The sequence below is a fragment of the Dendrobium catenatum genome, unplaced genomic scaffold (genome assembly GCF_001605985.2).
Source record: "Dendrobium catenatum unplaced genomic scaffold, ASM160598v2 fragScaff_scaffold_488, whole genome shotgun sequence".
Taxonomy (NCBI): Eukaryota; Viridiplantae; Streptophyta; class Magnoliopsida; order Asparagales; family Orchidaceae; genus Dendrobium; species Dendrobium catenatum.
The window spans coordinates 776,088-794,756 of record NW_021318950.1 but is presented as its reverse complement, the minus strand read 5'-3'; the positions used below and the strand labels follow the sequence as shown (position 1 = coordinate 794,756).

General features: G+C 32.2%; 1 protein-coding gene across 2 annotated transcripts in view; it reads left to right on the top strand.

Moving 5' to 3' along the window:
- Nucleotides 1-8,100: 8,100 nt before the first annotated feature.
- LOC110107894 (casein kinase 1-like protein 2) overlaps nt 8,101-18,669 on the top strand; it is a 29,248-nt gene continuing 18,679 nt past the window's right edge. Inside the window, exons 1-6 of one of the 2 annotated variants that reach the window (XM_020838335.2) lie at nt 8,101-8,676; nt 8,767-8,807; nt 11,850-11,919; nt 11,999-12,147; nt 12,237-12,332; nt 12,417-12,487. In XM_020838335.2, coding sequence (XP_020693994.1) covers nt 8,601-8,676; nt 8,767-8,807; nt 11,850-11,919; nt 11,999-12,147; nt 12,237-12,332; nt 12,417-12,487 — 503 coding nt within the window. In that variant the 5' untranslated portion in view covers nt 8,101-8,600. The remainder of the gene's footprint in view (nt 8,677-8,766; nt 8,808-11,849; nt 11,920-11,998; nt 12,148-12,236; nt 12,333-12,416; nt 12,488-18,669) is intronic. The other variant, XM_020838334.2, reaches the window with a different exon arrangement.

Below are 18,669 nucleotides of genomic sequence, written 5' to 3'. Positions count from 1 at the left end.
TGATTTTCAAACTCAAGTATTGAAAGTATTATTTAGACACATGAGTTTTCTAAATTTTAAAAATACAAAAAAAAGTTAACTTATTATGGGCTCATTTTGAATCTCTTTATAAGTTTTATGCCCACTTTACGTATCTTTTGATTTTGATACACATTTATACATCTTTCAATTTTGGTGTAAATTACATATCCTTTTATTTTGGACTCATTTTGTGCTTCTTTTCATTTTTATAATTTTGCTTCCTTATAATTTTTAAAGACTCAAAGCAAACCCGATCCAATGATAAAAACGAACAGTTTGATTAAGAAAATTATAAAATAGATTCATTAGTTTGTAAAAGATTCCTATGAGATAGAAGAAATATATGATGATAAAAAAGATTTAGTTTCAAAAGTTCAAATTTAAATTAATATAGTTTTTATTCAAAAAGTGCAATAGTCTGAGAAGGAGAGACATAATCATGAATTTTTTTCCTTTAATAATTTAGAAAAATCAATCAAAACTTGCTTAAAATTTTTAGGAAAAAAGAGGTAAATTTTTCATAAAGAAAATTGAGAGTAGTGATTTGATTCTCTTATACAAATACAATGTGAAATGTGATTTGTATGGATTGATTAGAGATAAATCACAAAAAAATCTATATGGAAAATAAAATAAAATAATTTCAAATAAAAATATAAAAAATAACATAGAAAATATTTCTAACGAACAAAACAAAATAAAGAACATATATGCATGCATTAACTACAACACAAATAACACTTTATACCTTATTATCTTGCTCCTAGTCAAATGATTCAGAAAGTATGTCTGTCTAGGACATTTTTTTTGCTTTTTAACATTTGTCTTTTATTGTAATTTGCTTTTTTTAAATTAGGACATTCATTTTTATATGTCCAGATTTCTTACACCCAAAATAAATAATGTCAGAAGAAATCTTAGCATTTTTATCATTTTTATATTTATTCCAATTTTATTGATGATGATGTTTATGCTTCAGTAAATTTTGAAATTTGCTTATTATTAAGTCTATGTCCTTGCTCTCATTATCCACTAAGTCATTATTATCCATCTCTTCAGCTTTTAGCACTATTGTTTCGCATGCATCTAAACATCTTTGACCCAAACTTTATTCTTTGGCAATGAGCGAGCCAATCAAATTATCAATAGAATATTCATTCAAAATTTTTTATTCATAAATAACAACAACTTTGACATCAAACTTATCAAGTAGACAAAATAGAATTTTATTGACTATTTTAAAATTTGAAAGTTCTTTACCTAAGGCGTGTAATGATGTCATTATTTGAATAAATTTAGCATACATGTCTAGAATAGTCTCATAAAATTTTATACAAAGTAATTCATAATCATGTATTAAAGTACTCAACCTGGATTGCTTGACTTCACAAGTACATTCATATATAATGTGTAATTTATTCTAAACTTCCTTATCAGTAATGCATGTGGATATTAACATATAATATTTAAAATTTAAAGCACTAAAAAAATAATTCAAGCATTTTGCATTCAATTGGACATTGATTTGTTTTATTCTACCCCATTCATTAAAAGAAATATTAGTTTTGACTCCGTCTATAATACATAATAGTACATAATAATCAATTTGAGTCATATGCCACATTCAATAATCAATTAATTTCAAGAAAGTAGACATGCAAATTTTTCAAAATCAAAAGAAATATTTTCAAAAAAAGGTGGCTGCATGATTAAATATCCTTCCGCAATATTATGATTTTCAAAGTTAACCATTGATCTATTTTCAAAAGTTTTCAAAAACTTTGTTTTTGAATCTTGCTCTGATACCACTTGAAAGTTTTTGAGAGGTGTTAAATCCTAAAGAACTAGTCCCAAGGCTAACCAAGAGAGTGGTGAATTGGTATTTAAAAAAATTCTTTAATAATGAAGAAAAATCTTTTTATAACTTGATGCAAACATGAATTAAATTCACAATAAAAAGATAAATCAACATTTTCACCAATGCAGTTAATCTTAAGTAGGGGTGTCAATTCGGGTCAACCCGTCGGGTTCGGGTCGAACACGACCCGACCTAGATCTAAACGGGTCAACCCGAACCCGACCCGTTTTTGCAAACGGGTCGGACATTTCAACCCGGACCCGACCTGACTGGGTTGCCGGGTTGACCCGAATTGACCCGCATCCCGGCTGCGCTAGGGTTCTGCCGTTCTGGGTTCGGGCGTTCAACCGCGCCGTCGCGGTACAGGCGACGCGCGAGGGCCGCGGGGCGAGGCCGCGGATGACGGGGCGAAACCGCTGGTTCGGAAACGCGCCACAATGGTTTCCAAAGACACTTACCAAGTGCTTTGACAAAACTTAAATAAAGGGCTTCAAAAAACCTAAAAATTTAATTATGTCGACAAAGATTTTTCTTCAAGTTTTCTCCAGGAGAAACGGAGGAGAGAAAGAGGCGGGTAGGTTTGGCGGGATGTTGAAAAATGAGATTTTTTAATAATATTTATTAAAAATTAGTTAAATAAGTTGAGACTTAGTCACCTTATTAGTCAAATAAGGTATAATATTTATTTTTAATTAAAAAAGGCATAATCAAGCTATAATAAAGCTTTAAATGAGCTTTAATCGAGCTTCTTAATGAGCATGCTTATGAGCTTTAAACAATATTGTTCATGAAAAAAATAAAGCGAACAACAAAATATTCAAGCTTGTTTATCTAGCTATTGAGTATTTTTCAAAAATGTTTAAGCTCATTCGTTTAACTTATCAAACAAGTATAAACAAGCTTTTATCAAGCAGAGCAACAAGTAGCTCATTGAATGCTATGTTTTTTTACAACCCTATTATATTCCCTTTGACCTTCATTTCCTTATAATGGTCCCTTCGACCTCATTCACCTTACTATGATCATTTTTTACCACTCACCCATTAACTACGTACTATCATCTGACTATTTTTTACTGACTACCATTGCCCAACTACAATCTCTTTGACCTCTATTCCTGAAAACAATCCATTTAACCTCATTTACCTCACTAAGATCCTTTTGACCTCTTTCACCTACCAACTATAGTGCTTTTGACCTCCATTACCTATTAACTACGATCCCTCTAATATTTGTCACCTGCTAACTTTGGTCCTTTTAACCTTTATCGCCTAACAACAATCCCTTTAGCCTTACTCGCTCGGATACAGCTCCTTCGACCTTTGTCTCTCAACCATTGGTCCCTAAGACCATAGTGTCCCATACATCAAATATGGTCCCTCTCACCAGTTTCACTTGACTTCTATCCCTCCGACCACCGTCACACGATAATTGCCCCTTTGTCCTCCATCCCCTAACAATGGTGTTGCAATCTAGGAACCCGACCTTATATTGATAATTAAAAATATTATTGGATGAGTATTCTTTTATTTCAACTTCATATACTATATATTTTTCATGTGTGTCACTAATTATTTCAAGCAGAGCATACATCAAGTAACATTGAAGAATCAAGACTCAAGATAGTGTAGCATCAGAGTATAAGTCAGTTTATATTTTTAGAGTTTGTAATTTTTTTTTCTTAAGTCATTTTTTTTATTTTAGGTGTATGTTTGTTAAACAATCATATAAACACATATATAAGGAGTAAAATTTAATATCTGAATGTTTATATTAATCACACTTTACGATCCAAATCATATTGTACAATCTATTCAAATAGAATTAATTTTAATATTTAATTAAATGATATTAATAAAATTATGATATAACTATTCATAGTTTATGACTACAAAATCATATAAAATGATCAACTATTTTGATAAAACCCCACTGTTGAATCTATTTTTTCTAAATTAGTCATTTAAATTTTAAAATTTGAAATGATCGTACTATACAACCAAGTTTATATTGCATTAACATTAATTAAAATTACATAATTTAATCCCATAGATTAAAGAATTAAATCAAGATTTAATAATCATTAATTATCGTATTGTACAAGACAAATATTGTATAGTCCAATTCACCTGAGAATTTGTTAGATGAAGTTTGGTTCGTCCTATACTATATATTTCTCGATATAATTATTAGTACTGAACATTTGTTCAATATATAAGATGATATTTGATAGAAGTAAACAAATTGTATTGTATTATCTGTGAATTATATTGTACAATCAAAGCAATTAAAAATTGAAATTAGGGTTTTATGATATCCCAATTTAAAAACTCATCATATGTCATGAGGGATAAAAAGCTTGACCCGTCATAAACATTTTCTTCATGAGAGAGAGTTTGGAGAGTGTATACTTCATAAGGGAGATAGAGGAGGTGAAAGATAAGAATTTTGCCTTGAGAGAGTCAAGGAGTGTGAGGGGATTCACACAGTTTCTCATACTAGCCTAGTTCATGGGTCCTCCTGTTGTGTTTTGGTGGAGCTCTTAGAGAGGAGCCACATGATAATGTGTCTTTGGTGCAAAACACTCCCTATCCAAGGAGGTTATAAATTGACAGATGTGTTGAGTCGCGAGGTGAAAGGAAGGGATAAACATCTCTGCTATGTCGAGAGGTGAAAGGAGGGATCGATTTTTTCGTCGAGTCAGGAGATGAAAGGAGGAATCAACATTTCTGCCAAAGCAAGGAGCTAAAGGAGGAACGACATCTCCTCCGGGTTTAGAGGCGAAAGGAGGGATCGACATCTCCATCGAAGCGAGGAGCTAAAGTAGATATCGACATCTCCATCGAAGCGATGAGCTAAAGTAGAGATAATATCTCCGCCAGGCCGATAGTTCAGAGTCTATAAAGGTCATTCTCCATTTGGTTAAGGAAGAACGACCTGTTGCTAGCTATGTGCTAAAAGATAGTCAATTTCGATGCAACACCCAGAGAGGATAATCTTTGGGGAGTGGGCGTAGGTTGATTTTGAACAAGTTGTTATAAATCTAATTTTTATACTATTTATATTCTTGTGATGCATTTTACTACACTATGGTTTACATTTGATTATCTTTGTGAAAAAATTTTGGTTGATAAATCTCTTGTTGAAATTTTGGTTTGAAATTAAAACCAAAAAAATAATTTTGTCTTCTAAAAGTTTAAAAAAATATTTACTTTTGATTTTGGTTTGAAATATTTATTCTCTTAAATGCTTTCACATATCTCATTTTTTTTCTTAAGTAATTTTTTTAAAATATCAATTCATCAATCTTAGTGTATCATAAGTACTTTCAAATAGTATTAGAACATGATTACCACTTTTTTTGTTTGACAACTTGAGTTAACATGGCACACTTTGGAAGTCATAAAGTATTCTATTACATGACCACCACTTTTTTATAACATCTCTTTTGATTTTTGGAAGATTTGTATGTCCACTTTTTTGGCAATCGATCAATTTTTGTATGTGACATATGATTCAACATGAGTATTTTGTATCATTTATATATAATTTTGAATGGAGTTAAAATAGAGATTTACTTTATTGAATGTTCCATACAAGATTGTGATTTAGCATAATTTAATCATAAATAATTAATTATTTTTATGTGCTTTAAAATTCGAGGATTACATTTATGTTTCAATTTGTATTACTAGTAAAGACATTTGTGATAGACTTTGTATAACATATGAAAGAACTAACAAAGTAAAATAATAAATACTGAATTTATTATTGTGTGAATAGATATTTTTCACATGCAACCTAGTGAATCAATTTCTAACATGTATATTAGGTTTATAAAAATTATTACCTCATTACATGTTGTGGGTAAGGAAATTTCTAATCTTAAAAAGTTAATTAAATTTCATGTTGTTTATCTGAATCTTGAGATGCAAAAATTATTGTTATTTCTAAATCAAAAGATTTAAATTCTTATTCTATTGATAATCTACTTGGCTCGATTTCCTACGAGCAAAAGTTGAGTCAAAGACATACATATGCAATCGAACAAAAAGCAGAAGGCAATAGCACTCATAGCTGATAATATGGATAGCATAGATTTTGGTTCAGATGGAAACAAGGACATAACACTAATGACTAGTAAATTCAAAAGATTACTAAAACACAAGTAGAAGCACCACTTTGACAAACAACAAGGTAAAAACACAAAGTCAAATAAATTTTTTACTAATGTTATTTGCTATGAATTTAAAAAAGCTAGGTCATATATGATTTGAATGCTTGAATATCAATAGTCACCCAACAATATAAGGTGAGACCAAAACCCACTTGGGTTTCCAAAATTAACCCTTAATTAATGTTGCAGGTGTGCTCTCACAAGAGGTCCAGTGAGCCCAATCATTGATGTTGTAAGTGTCACTAATTATTTCATATACATCATACATCGAGTATCTTTGAAGAATCAAGACTCAAAAAAGTATACTTAAATAGCCAACCACTTTACTGTGGAGTAGAATATGTTATAATATCTACTCTTTTATATTTAAATACAATATCTACTCTTTTAAATATAATAATACAAAAATTAAAATAAGTTATTAAATTAATAATTAATTAAAGCAATCTATGGTATATCATTAGTGTATAAGTCAGTCTGTGTATAATAAATTATGTACTTTTTATTTTTCTTAAGTCATTTTTTATATTAGGTGTATGTTGACTAGATAACTGTGCACACATATACAATGGAGAGTAAAATTGAATATTTAAAATTTTATATTAATCGAGTTGTCCTATCCAAATTATATTGTAAGAACTATTCAAATATTTAATTAAATGAGATTATTTAAATTAATATAATTATTTATGCTGTACCACTGTTAAATCGTACATGACGATTAACTATTTTGATACAAGATCGCCATCGATTTTATATTATCTAAATTTATGTCAATTTGAATTTTGAAATTTAAACTGAACATATTGTACAAATATTAATTAAAATTTCCTAATTTAATCCTATAGATTAAAGAATCAAATTAGGATATAATCATTATCAATAATCATATTGTGTGATACAAATAATGTATAGTCTGATTCACCTGAGAACTCGTTGGACTAACCTTGGTTCATCTTGGATGATCTAAGATTTGATAACTAATCATATTAAATGACTATGCATTCTATAAGATGATTGCACTATATGATTTGTGAGTCATACTATATAATTAGAGCAATTGATTTTTTGATAGCCCATATAAACATATCATATGTTTTGAGGGATATAGAGCTTGAGCAGTCATAGACCTTTTCTTCTTGGGAGAGAGCTTGGAGAATGCCCACTTTACAAGGGAGGGAGAGGAGGTGAGGTTGAGAGAGGGAATTTGTCTTGAGATAGTCAAGAGGTGTGAGAGGATTCATGATTGCTCTGACTAGCCAGTACCTTGGGTTCTCTTATTGTGTTTTGGTGGAGCTCTTGGAGAGCTTTATGAAGAAGAGTATTTGGTGTGAAAGACTAGCTAGCCGAGGAGGCTAGGGATCGACATCTTCATATGGACGGGAGGTGAAATGAGAGATCAACATCTTCGCCGAAGCGAGGAGCTAAAAGAGGGACTGTATCTTCGTCGAGCTTGGAGGCGAAAGAAGAGATCGACATCTCAGTAGGAGCGAGTAGCTAAAGGAGGGACAACACTCCGCTAGTTTGGGAGGCAGAAGGATAGAGATTTGAAGTCTTTATATCATTCTCCGCTTGGCTAAGGGAGAAATGCTTCTCCACCTAGATGTGTCCTAAATACGAGTCACTTTTAATATAATACCCAAATAAGTAGACCTTTGAAGAGTAGACATAGGTCGATTTCAACTGAACCACTATAAATCTGATTTTCGTACTCTTATTTGTTTTTAATTTATTTTATTGCACTATAATTTACTTTAGGTTATTTAGTAAAATAATTTTGGATGATAAATCTTTGGTTGAAATTTTGATTTTAAATTAAAAAAAAAAATAATTTTATCTTCTAATAACATTTGATTTAAAATAATTTTGATCAACATATGTGACTCAAAATTTCTCCTGAATTTTAGTAACAACCATAAACCTAAATGAATGTATCACATAGGCATCTTCCCAACCACCTTAGCTGCCAGTTTCATTCTTTTCATCAACCACCAAACCAAATAATTAGGTCAAGACCCGAAACTATTCCATTATTTCTCTACCTCATGTCCAATCAGTAAACGACGTTCGGACTCTGGACTGGTTCAGCAAAGTCGGACCTTTAGCCGTTTTTGCAAGAAAAAGTTGCAAAAAGACGCCCAGTTCGAGATCTTTTCGCTTTTTTTTTTTCGTCTAAATTTCTTCAAAACATCCGGAGATATTTTAGCTGTTACGGCAAAACGCTCAACGAGTCCAGATTCTACAACCGCATGCGGGAAGAAACGATGCGACGACCGCTCCTCCTCCCCAATTTTCTTCTTCCCTTGCATTCAATTCGAGACAAACCCTAGGCTTAACAGAAAGGAATCAACTTTTCCATTTTTCATGCTGTGCAAAATATTTAACCACGCATTGGTTTATGTAATTTACTGGTTAATCTAGTAACCGCGATGGTTTGGGATTCGAGTTTCGGTGGTCCTGTCTCAGGTCGATCGGTAGCTTTCTCGACGTGAAAGGAGACTTTTTATTAAGGCTTGAATTTGTCGGAGAAGATTCGTATTTTTGATGGAGCCTCGTGTGGGTAATAAATTCCGGCTTGGTCGCAAGATCGGGAGCGGCTCCTTTGGGGAGATCTACTTAGGTATATATAAGAGTTCCTTTTTGAAATTATGGTTAAAATTTTGTTTTTTGTTGGGGTTCTTGATTGTTGGTGCTTTGTGCTTCTTTACAGGCACTAATTTGCAGACGAATGAGGAGGTTGCGATTAAACTGGTGGGTTGATTGGTCCGAACTATATTTTTGCTGTCCCATATCTTTTGAATTAATTTATTGCATGGCCGGCGTTAGTGTTAAATGTGTTTTAATATGGAGTTTCATGGCCAGTTGCATTGCCTTAAATCTATGTGCTTGATGGTACATTCTGCAGTTTTTAATAAAATAATTTGAATGAAGTAGCAGTCACTATGTGCTGCCACCCTCAAAATCAAGCCTTCTGAGAATACTTGTTCATAAATTTTGTTCAGTTCTCCCAGAAGTTGCACTCTAGTCATTGATAAATTTATCTGTTATTTGAGTAAATTTTGGCTCCTCTGAGTTTTGAATGGCGATTTTCTTAAAACACATTTATAAGAATTATTCACAAAAAAATATCGTTAGGACAATATTTTAAAAGCATTCGAGTTGCCCCTTAAAGGGGCTACTAGCCTTCCTTGGGCTGCTATGCAAGCTGCATGTGTGTAGTCAGTCCAGTCTTTAAAATTTAATCGTTTCTCAGAGAAATTTAAGTTTTTCTGTAGGTTTTGGTTTTAGTCTGCATTCTGTATACTCAAGAATTATTCTGTCTCACACAAACTAATTTTCATTGAATATTAATGTATTGTAAATATAATTAAGTTATAAAAAAATTTCCTTTTCTTATGCATTTCATAATTTTATATTTAGTGGTAGACATCACATTTATTAAAAGTGTGTTTCAGGAGTGAAGTGAAGTGATGCACTATCCTTGCACATCACTTGTGAAGCGTAAGCTCATAGTAAAGCATGCATTTTGCGCCGTTTTGCCATGTCGTGTTGTAGCCCTGCGTGTTCAACTTCGACTTAGAATTAAATCCTTGTTTAAATTTTATGGTTTGGTTTAGCATCTATTGTTTGCTTCTCCTCACTATTTCTCATAGTTGTTTAATCATTGCTCATTGTTTATCTATTCTCTTCTGCTATTGCTAGTCAATTCTTGGTGTTTCTTATATTCATGGTATTTAATATGTTAGTTTTCTTCTACACTTAAGTTATTAGTGTAGTAGCTTCTTACTTACAAGCTTCTTCTTAATGCCTCACCTTCACACTCTCTTACGTTCAATGCTATCCACCACTTGGCCTCTAGCTGGCCACTCAATTTCACAACTATTCTTGATTTTAAAGTATTTTTTATCAATTCATTATTTATATTTCTTATTTTTTTAGTTTTTGAATAATTGAATATTGTTATTGAATATATCATTATATTTGTTGAAAAATTATCACCTAATGTTGTTTAAGTTTGTTTCATTAAATGGTTACAACAACAACAAACAACAATATCAAACCTTTATCCCACTACGTGGGGTCGGCTACATGAATCCTTTTTCTCTATTGTATTATGTTAAGAGTCAAATTCTCATTTAAATCTAATAAAGAAATGTCATTTCTAATATTTATAACCAACTCTTTTTAGGTCTACCTTTACATTTCTTAATATAAGCCAAATATAATACATCTACTTTCCTAATTGGGTCATCGAAAGGCCACCATTTTATGTGACCAAACCATCTAAGGTAACTCTCTCTAATATTATCTTCCATTAGAGCTGCTCCAATCATTTCACTTATATGCTCATTTCGTATACTGTCTTTAAGAGTAAAGCCACTCATCTACCTAAGCATCCTCATCTCTGCAACACTTAACTTAATATTATGCTTCTCTTTTAATGGCCAACATTTTGCACCATAAAACATTGTAGGTCTCACCACCATCTTATAGAATTTTCCCTTAAGTTTGAGATGAGACTTTTCTATCAGTTAATAAGCTTGGTGTATTCCTTCACTTCAACCATCCAACTTGAATTCTAGTAATAATATACCCATCTATTTCACCATCACTCTAAACAATAGACTCAAGATATCTAAAATGTGTACTCTTATTGAGGACTTGATTGCCCAAAGTCACATTCCCCCAACTAGATCTATTACTACTAAAATTACACTCCATAAGTTTAGTTTTAGATTTACTCCAACGAAAACCTTTAGACTCTAAGGTTGACATCCATAATTCAAATGTACCTTCAACTCCCTCTCTAGTCTTATTAACAAGAAGAATATCATTAAAAAAAAACAAAAAAAAAACAAAAAAAATACCAGGGTAAACACTGTTGTTGCTAGGTCCCCAATCCCAGATGAGAAAAGTGATGGGGGTTGTGTTAGGTAGTCGACAACCAGCGTAAAACTTGTCAAATAATCATGACATGTTTCATTAAATGATTATTGTATGAAAACAATATATGTGGATATGATGTAAAAGTCATGATATTTTGATCTAGTAAAAGTGCCTCTTTGCTTCATCTAGTTGCCAGAAAATTTCAATTATATTTTAAGTGCTTAATTTGAGCTTATTTGGAGTTAGATCAGATTAATTATGGTGTCAATGGATTCATTTGAAATCATGAGCCAAGGGCTTTAGGATTTCAAATCCCGAAAAAATTTTACTTGTCTATTTCTTCAAATCAAACATAAAAAAAAAGTTGGAATACAAGGGAAAGAAATGCTGTATGCTCTTAATTCTTATAATCAAACATCCCCTAAAAGAGAAATGACTGTCCAGGCTTTCAAATTTTATATGTTTTTGTGAATTACAGCTGCTGATTTTTTGTTTTTTCTTTGCAAACTTTACTTTATGTTCCACGTTTATATATGTGATCTGCATAACTTGAACATTATACGAGGAAAAGTACACTCATAACTTCGACCTTCTTGATTGACTTGAGACTGACGGAAAAAAAGAGAGCTAGGATACTACCAATATTAATAAAATGCCTTGCTGAAAGATCATAGCTCTTTTGAAGCTCCAGTTGCATCCTTTTTTCTATCAGCATTGACAATTTATTTCTTCTTCCATAAATAAGTATTTAATTTTTCATGATTGAAATTTTAGTCCTTTAACGAATCCATGAGTTGATAGTCGTGATCATTGAAAAGGAAAAAAATGAATTTTTAAAATTATATGGTTGATAAAGTCCATATTTGTTTCTGGATAAAATGATCACTTCGAACATCTACATTTCAGGAAAATATTAAAACCAAACACCCTCAGTTGCTGTATGAGTCAAAGCTCTACAAGATTTTGCAAGGAGGAAGTAAGTGTTCAATTTACACTGGTTTAATTTCAAACTTTTGCAATTCTCTGGTGCTGATCTTCTCTTCTGATTTTTGTAGCTGGTGTTCCAAATATAAGATGGTTCGGAGTAGAAGGTGACTACAATGTGCTTGTGATGGATTTGTTGGGACCAAGCCTCGAAGATCTTTTTAATTTTTGCAGTAGAAAGCTTTCATTGAAGACCGTTCTTATGCTAGCTGATCAGATGGTATATAGTTGCATGCACTTTCTCTGTCTTTTTTGTTTTATGGTGTTGTTTAACTGGTTTGTACTAATAGTTCTCTGACATTTTGCTAGATGAACCGTGTGGAATACATTCACGGGAAATCCTTTCTGCATCGGGATATAAAACCTGATAATTTTCTAATGGGATTGGGAAGACGTGCAAATCAGGTATCCATGGAGTTGGCCTTGTATATTTCTTCTTTTAGTACTTGTTATCAATCTTATTAATTTCCCTCCTTACGTTTGCCTAAGGTGTATATTCTTGACTTTGGTCTTGCCAAAAAGTACAGAGATTCTTCAACTCACCAACACATTCCATACAGGTTTGGACTGAAACTTAAGGCCAATGTCCAGTTTTTTCTTGTGCATATTAGTTAAGAACGTATAAATTCTTATTATATTTTTTCTGAGGAAAAAGATCATTACATTTTGATTTGTTATAAATCATATTAGTTTCATCCAAGTAGTTTTATGTTTTCTTTGAATGCTTGAAAGATTGAGCGATGGGGAAAAAAGCGTTGATAATGTTAGATGACTGCATATTGATGATCTGATTTTCATTTATTTGGCAAAAGACAATAGTCAGGGGCGAACTTCACCTTAGCTTATTCATCCATGAGCACTAAGGCTGTGTTCATCATGACCTTAAAATATTCTCTAATTTGGTCACTTAACTCATCAAAGCTTAGCTCTTTTGTTTTTTCAATATGATTCTTTTGGTCCCACAATCTGATTATGTGATATGCTATGTTGCACCGATACGAATACGGCGACACGGATACGACACGATACGGATACGGGACACGTCAATTCTTAAAAATATAGGATACAGGTACGGCGCGAACACGTCATTATAATTTATAAATCATACATAAAAATTAAGAAAACAATCATAGCTCCTTTTGAAATTAAATAGTATTTTAATTGGATACGGCTTTGGTGTATCCGACACGTATCGGTGGCGTATCGGAGGCGTATCCGTGTATCGGTGTATCGGATACAACATGCCTTCATAAATAGGAGTATCGGTGCAACATAGGTGATATGTTGAGTGAGCAAATTGGAGATTACGAAAATTTTGAGTTTAAAATGTGCACACCCTAATTAATCTTGGGACCAATTTGATTATTTTTTCTAATTTTTTTTTTATCAAACTTGAAGCTTCTCGAGGTTGGACCAATTTGATAATTTTTTTAATTTTTTTTTTTATCAAACTTGAAGCTTCTTGAGGTTCTTACAAAGCAGATAGGTAAGATTTTTATATTCTTTTATTAATTTTGGATGGGAAAATCCATTTTGTTAAAAGATTAATCAACTATGTTGTTATTTCAATGATTAACATAGTATTAATTTTTTATCTTCATTATATAAGTTACTCTATCATCAAATTTCAATCAAGCCTTGTTACACAACTTTCACATTACAAATTTATTTTTAAGTTTTACTCAGCATATCAGGGTTTTCAAATGTGGGATCCAGGGATGATATACGAAATTTAAGTGGGAGAACAATTAGATTTCGATCTGATATAGTCCTAACTCAAAATCAACTCAAGGATTAAATTGATCTGATTTTGAGCTGGCTTGAATCAAATTAATTTGATTCCAAGCTAACTTGAAATAATTTAATTTTCCTTTTTAAAATTTAAAAAACATTTAATTATAATTTAATGATATTCTGATGCAGTTTTCTATACTGTGAAGCAAGGTTTAAAATTGTATATTTGGGTATCAAGGCGTTTTGAGACGTAAGCCTCAAAATAAAAAAAATGGGTAAAGATAAAATGATAAATTTTTTATATACTAATGAGTAATCTAATAATATAAAACATAAAAAAGCCTAAGATATGAAGTGTCAAGTAATAAATTGTTTGAAATTAAAATGAAATTCAAACATCACAATAATAAGACCATAAAATATAATTCAACTCAAAGTTCTATCTTTCCCAAATCATTTTATCCTTTTCATTAACATGTAATTCAAAAAATAAATAGCAATGACATAACAAATCAGAAGTCATCAGCACTCTCATCGCTAAGAGAGTCTTCATTTGAATCATCGTTATGGTGAGCTACTCTCTCCTCTTCCTCCCTCCTATGGAGTCCAATGTCTTCCAATCAGCTCCTTCAATATCAATTATCTTCATCTTCCCTAAATATTTTTGAATAATATCAGGATGAGTAATACATTAATAAAAGTAAAGTCTAAGGAAATTATGTTATTTATATACCTTTTTTGATTTATTCTTGAGTTGTGGTGGAAATCAACATTTAAATCTTCCTCTCGTAATTCAGACAAAATCACTTCCATTTTATCATATACAAACTACTCATCACATATGCCATATTCTCACAGAGCAAATGATCTTCGTCATCCTTTAACTCATTTTTCCTCAAGTTTCTATCTCTTAGTCTCCTATTGTATATAATGTACACTAGTGAATTCATCCTCAATGTTGACAAATGATTTCTCTTCTTTGTATGCACTTGGTTGTAGGTACTCCAATTTTATTCACAGCTAGATGAAGAACATGTTATTCCCAAAACTTTCACAGCAAAACGCTACAATTCTGAAGTGCCATCACCATACTGAATCCAACACTCAACTAAGATTTACATAAATGAGTATAATCAGTTCTCAAAGAACAACTTTTAAATAAATGATTAAAACAACAAATGAAATTACCTGTAGATCATTTAGAAATAGTGTCATTTGCTTGTTGTAATCCAAAAAAACTCTTTTTATTCCTAAAATGTATCAATTGCATTTCAGCATTTGATCTTTCAGTTGCAGCACCTATTAGTCGATCCATACAATGATACAATCCCAACATTATTTTAAGATTTGTAGACTTATTCTTTGCATATTGATATTGAGGGTTTAAGTAATAGACTGCTGCATACAAATGTCGTTGAAGCTGTAGCTCCCACCTATCATCAATAATATTCCAAATTTTCTTATAGCTTTCCTTTTCGCCCCTAAGTTGCAGGCAATCATTTTCTTAGCTTCATACATAGCATTGTAGATGAAACTCATAGCAGACTTCTTCTCTGCATCCACCATCCTTAAAACTTGTACTAAAGGTCTAGTGGTTATGATGACGTATAAGAGACTTTGCCAAAACCTATCATTGAAAATAATTTTCTAACCTCTTTTCCCTCAGCTTTCTTTGCCCATGCACAACTCAACCACTGTGTCGAGATAAACATAGACTCCAAAGGTTGTCTAGCATCCAACATACTCTGCAATGTTAAGTAAGTGGTGACAAATCTTGTTATTGCTAGCCTTATTTTTTTCTTTGAAAATTTTCTCATGAGTGCCAATACTAAATAATGGTTGTAAATAAACTTAGTTATGTTCTTTGCTTTGGTAAGTGCATTCTTGTGTTGAGGAAGCTTCCCCAAACTTATCAATAATGAGATCTATGCAATGTGAAACACATGAGATCCAAAATAAATATTTCATTTTCTCCATAAGTTTTTTCCCTGCAGCCTTGTAAGCACTGGCATTATCTATTACCACTTGTACTACTAAATATTCACAACCTCCTCAACAACGCTGTCTAATAATCTAAATATGTACTCAGCATCCTTGATCTGATCAGATGCTTCAATTAACCTAAAAAATATAGTACCATAATGATTATTAATCAAAATGTTGATTAAACTTCTATTCTTCATATATATGACCAACCATCTGACATAATAGTTACACCTGTTTGACCCTAAATCCTTTTAATTTTTTCAATGCTTTTCTCAGTATTATTCAACTACTTCAAAATCCATGTTCTCAAATCATACATGATTGGAGGTTTGAATCGTCTCCCAAATGATCCAACTGACCGAATCATGTTGTAATATACATACGATGTTGCAACATTAAATGGGATTGCATTTTCATAGAAGAATCTTCTTAGATCATTGCATACTCTTTTTCATCCCTCCTTAGCATTCTCTAGGGCCATCCTCTAGGTAGTAGGAGGCATATCCTCTGATGTTTGCACCATGTAATGATCCATGGGAACCCTTGTACCCCTAGAAGATATGGGATTCATCGTAGAAGATGAATCCCTACCGCTATGCTCGCTCCCATAATAGGAACTAACATCAACTCTGTCCTCAAACTATTTTTGTGTAAGATGCTTTAACGTGATAGACTTATAAATGTATGTCTTTATCTCCCCCCTGACTATATCAGACATTTTAGAGCATAGAGTAACATTCTTGTGGGACCCTAAAAGGTGCTCCTTCATCCTAGTCACACCACCCTTCACAACTTTGTCACAGTAATTACATTTCAGATATACATATATTTTCTCACTACCTCCTACATCCACCTGAGTGCTATATTTTCATGTTGGATCTTTCCTATGACCCGATGTAGCTTTATCTCTACTTTTGATCATCTTTTATGAGATGAATATATTATTGCAATATATCAAACCCCTAAACATAATGCTTCACTTATTCTATATTAAGAAAACTCATATAAAGCATGCACTCAATACATAGAAGGGCCCTATTACAATTACAACACAAAATTTCACCAAAATTCTATTTGGAGGGGCAAAATATTCACATGCATGCTAAAGAACAAATACAATTGTTCAAATAATCTCGAAGGTTACCCTAAATTAGGCACAAAAATAATGACTTAATGGATGATGACAAAGATATTCCCAACTTCCCATAATTATGCTTTGACAGGATAAGAATCAAGACATTTTGAATTGAAGAAAAATAAGTAAAAAAAAATAAAAATGCAAGTACTCATTAAGTGAAGCTCTGTCCAAAAGTTTCTTTAAAAATAACTCATATATTTATATGGTCTTCGAAGAAGAATTGAAACAACAGTTAGAAATAATCTTAGAAGAACTGAAACAACATTTAGTCTTATTCAAGTTAAGACCACTGATATCTTCAAAATTATTAAAAAAACTCATAAGTATTTTAATACTAATTAAAGAACCATTAGAAAATATTATGAAATCATCTACAAAGCTTAAATGGGATATGAGAATACCTCTAAGAGAATGAAAATCCAACTTAGAATGCATATGAAAAAGATCTTCTAAACCTCTAGACATATATTTGTTGACCACATTTGGAATCTAGAGTCAACATAGCCAAAAACCAAATAAAATTTTACCTACGGTGCCATACTCCCTCTGTGCTTATGTCGAACTCTAACCGCGAAGAAGAATAGGAAGGCGGAGAGCTGACGAGTCAAGGAGGGATGCACAAAAGAAAAATGAGTTGCAGGAAAAAGAATAAGAAGGCGCGGTTGATGTCGAAGCAGTTGAAGTCGTAGCCCAACTTGCGGTCGAAGGCATGTGGTCAAAGGCATGTGAAGAAGAAGATGACTTTGAAGAGGTAAAGTCAAGTCAAGGTAGCCAAGTCGACGTCGAAGTCGAAGCAAGAGGTGAAGTCGATGTCGAAGCAGCGAATGCCTTCGAGATGAGGCAGGGCACGACTTCGAAATGACGACGAAGTCGAAGTAGCAAATGTCTAAATATTAGGTTTAGTTTTTTTTTTTTAATATAATTTAAAGAGGTGTTCTGCCTCGTAGAAATGAGGCGAGGTGCATCTCTGTTAAATTGAGGCGTACGCCTCATATTCTAATTAAAAGGCGTAAGCTTTGAGGCTCAAATTGGTGCAATTGCGCTGAGGCACGCCTCTTATTGCGCAATTTTAAAACATGTCGTGAAGCATAACTCAATCAGACCCTTCAATCACCACATCGGAGAGGCAACAAGAAGCAAATTCTGCAGCCAAATGAGAAGGTCATGCTTTTCTTTATTTCTTGAAAATAAGGGAACAAGATAGAAACCCCCATCCACCGACAAAAAAAAAACCTCCAACAATCCTCTTATATATATAAAAGGGTCTTAACTAGAATTACAAAAGAAGCCCATTCTTATTAAATTACTGTAGCTGTAGCTTTTGCTGGATGCATCATCAGTCCCAATGGGGGATGCGACTTGCCCTCAAATTGGAAAGTGGTAGTCGGAGACCTTATTAGCAATATAAGGGATAAGGTGCTTGATATTGAAGTTGTTTGAGGTATTTAAACTTGAAGGCAGCTAGAGGCTTCAAGCATTGTGATTGATCTTCTCGAGAATTTTAACAAGACTAATTTTTTGAACCACCAATTTTTTGTACTCATGAGGAGAAAATCATTGCTTGGTTAGAACTTCCCAAAAGAGTTTGCTCATGTCAAATTCCAAATGCTGACATTCCTCATTCACAATTATCTCATAATTTGCCATGTAAGTCATAAGATTTTCTTGAGTTTGTTGATGAATCTACTATAGGTCATTGATCATGTTGGTAGATGTTACATAATGTAAAGTTCTCTATGGAGCCATAGCATCATAATATTAAATAATTATAAATAAATATATATATTAATATGAAATGTTATTAAATAAAAATATTAATCATCATGATAATATAAATATCCAAAATGATGTTTAAGTTTAACTAATCATTATCTCAATCACTCA